Source organism: Phalaenopsis equestris, unplaced genomic scaffold, assembly GCF_001263595.1.
Source record: "Phalaenopsis equestris unplaced genomic scaffold, ASM126359v1 Scaffold000002, whole genome shotgun sequence".
Classification (NCBI taxonomy): domain Eukaryota; kingdom Viridiplantae; phylum Streptophyta; class Magnoliopsida; order Asparagales; family Orchidaceae; genus Phalaenopsis; species Phalaenopsis equestris.
In genome coordinates, this window is record NW_018164444.1 from 45,784,929 (window position 1) to 45,787,099 (window position 2,171).

Here is a 2,171-nt window from a genome sequence, read left to right on the forward strand (position 1 = left end):
TCGACGAATGTTGACGATGGCAGGGATGATGTTGGACTTGAGCTCTTTCTTAAAGTCTCAAATTCTCTCTCAAGTCTCTCACCCCCTCATGTGAAGTGTAGAGCTCTATTTATAGTATTTTGAGTGCAATTAATGCAGGAGTATGAACCATTTTGATCAGACGGTCAGGAAAGCTTCTCTCGATCAGATGATGTTTGATAGACATTTGAGTGCCTTAATGATGTCGGAATTGAGCAATCTTGGGCTCGTTGGATTCATCTTGTCGATTCGATATGCTCGATTCGACTATAAACTCGCTTGATTCGACATTAGATTCTACATCCGTTTAACCTTTCAAATGCCTCCAAAAATCCTCCAAGTGTGGTTTAATGATTTGATCTGGGCTTGATTTAACTTAAATTGTACTGACTTTCATATCATTAGGTCCGTCTCATCGAGCCGATCAGTTTGACTGTAAGTTTGCTGAAATCAGAGCTTTGGATGATTCTTAATCGAAGTTTAAATGTTTCTTGTTCAAAAAATTGTCTCAAAATTTGTATCGGATGATAAAAATTTATTGGTGTCGTATCAGTTTAAAAAATAAAATTCACCAACTTAAATAGTAATTTATAAGTTTTGATCATTGTAAAGGATCAACATTTGTTTAATCAAATCCTTAATATGGTATATTCATTTTGACGGTTATGAAAGTGTGATCTTATGCTTAAGCTTATAACTAGTAGATCTTTGTTTCCTATATTCTTATAAGATCATTTGTGCAATGAGACAAATTCTACATCATGCATAATACATTGGTGGATCATTGCTCGGGCAATCATATGATTTATATCAATGAAATAGCTCAGCACAAATGATAATATACGTGATTCGAATCAACAACTTCATTGTACAAAATTACGTGCAGCAAGATAAACGCTCGCTTTATCTGCAACCCAAGATAACACATCTATTCACCGAAAAGACTTTTTATTTTGTTAAATTGTGGGTATAAAATATTTCACATGCATGATTTTTAAAACTTAAATATGGGCTTTATTTATTTTATACTCAATTAAATAAATCCACATGTCTTAAATATATTATAAATTCATTTTTTAAAGAATAAAAATAGGCTAAATAATAAAACAAATTATCTTTAGTCACTATTTTTGAAAAAAAAGTACCAATTTAAGTATTAATATATAATTAAGAGACGAGTCAGCGGGCAAACAAAACAGAAACAGTCCTCAGTCCTCACATAATTAAGATGGAAAAGAACGACGCATGGAATTTTACACTGCCCATTGAACTGACTATAAAGCATTAAAGGAGCAATAACTCGTCGCCGGACAAAATGGCGGATGTCGTCCACCTCCTCCTTCTTGGCTTCCTCTTCTTCTCCCATGGTAATAATAGCTTCCTCATTTCTTTCTTCTACGCAAGAATCATTAACAGTTTAACACTACGAACTTTCTTCTCCCTGCAGCTCAATCTGCCTCCAAAGTTCTCTTCCACGGCCTCGGCGTCAACTACGGCAAACTCGGCGACAACCTTCCTTCCCCTCAGTGTTCCATAGATCTCCTCCACTCCCTCAACGCCTGCGCAGTTAAGATATACGACGCAAACCCTGCGATTCTCCGAGCCCTTCGCGGCTCAAACCTCGTCGTCTCTGTCATGCTCCCCAATGGCCTCCTCCCTTCAATCGGCACCAATCAGTCCGCCGCCGATGACTGGATCTCCACCAAAATTGTCCCCTTCTATGGCACCATTCGCCTCCGTTTCCTCCTCGTCGGCAACGAGATCCTCTCCGCCTCCAACTCTTCCTTCTGGCCTTATCTCGTCCCCTCCATGATTCGCCTTCAACGCTCCATCAAATCATTCTCCCTTCACGGAATCAAGATCAGCACCACGCATGCCATGGATGTCCTCCAATCCTCCTTCCCCCCTTCTTCCGGCCGCTTCCGATCCGACATTGCCGGCCCAATCATTCGCCCCATGCTCGATTTCCTCCGCCGAACATCCTCCTATTTCATGATCGACGCCTATACCTATTTCGCCTGGTCTAAAAACCCTAATTCGATTTCAATCGACTACGCCCTTTTTCAGGCAAACTCTAGCTTATACTACCACGATCCGGCCACCGGACTCACCTACACGAATCTATTGGATCAGAGGCTTGACGCGATGGCTGG

At 40.4% G+C, this 2,171-nt stretch overlaps 1 protein-coding gene across 1 annotated transcript in view; it reads left to right on the plus strand.

The window, feature by feature from the left end:
* Positions 1 to 1,276: 1,276 nt before the first annotated feature.
* Positions 1,277 to 2,171, plus strand: part of LOC110030307 (probable glucan endo-1,3-beta-glucosidase A6) — a 1,717-nt gene continuing 822 nt past the window's right edge. The window contains exons 1-2 of the mRNA XM_020732962.1: positions 1,277 to 1,385; positions 1,466 to 2,167. Of these exons, the coding sequence (XP_020588621.1) occupies positions 1,334 to 1,385; positions 1,466 to 2,167 (754 nt within the window). The 5' untranslated portion in view covers positions 1,277 to 1,333. The remainder of the gene's footprint in view (positions 1,386 to 1,465; positions 2,168 to 2,171) is intronic.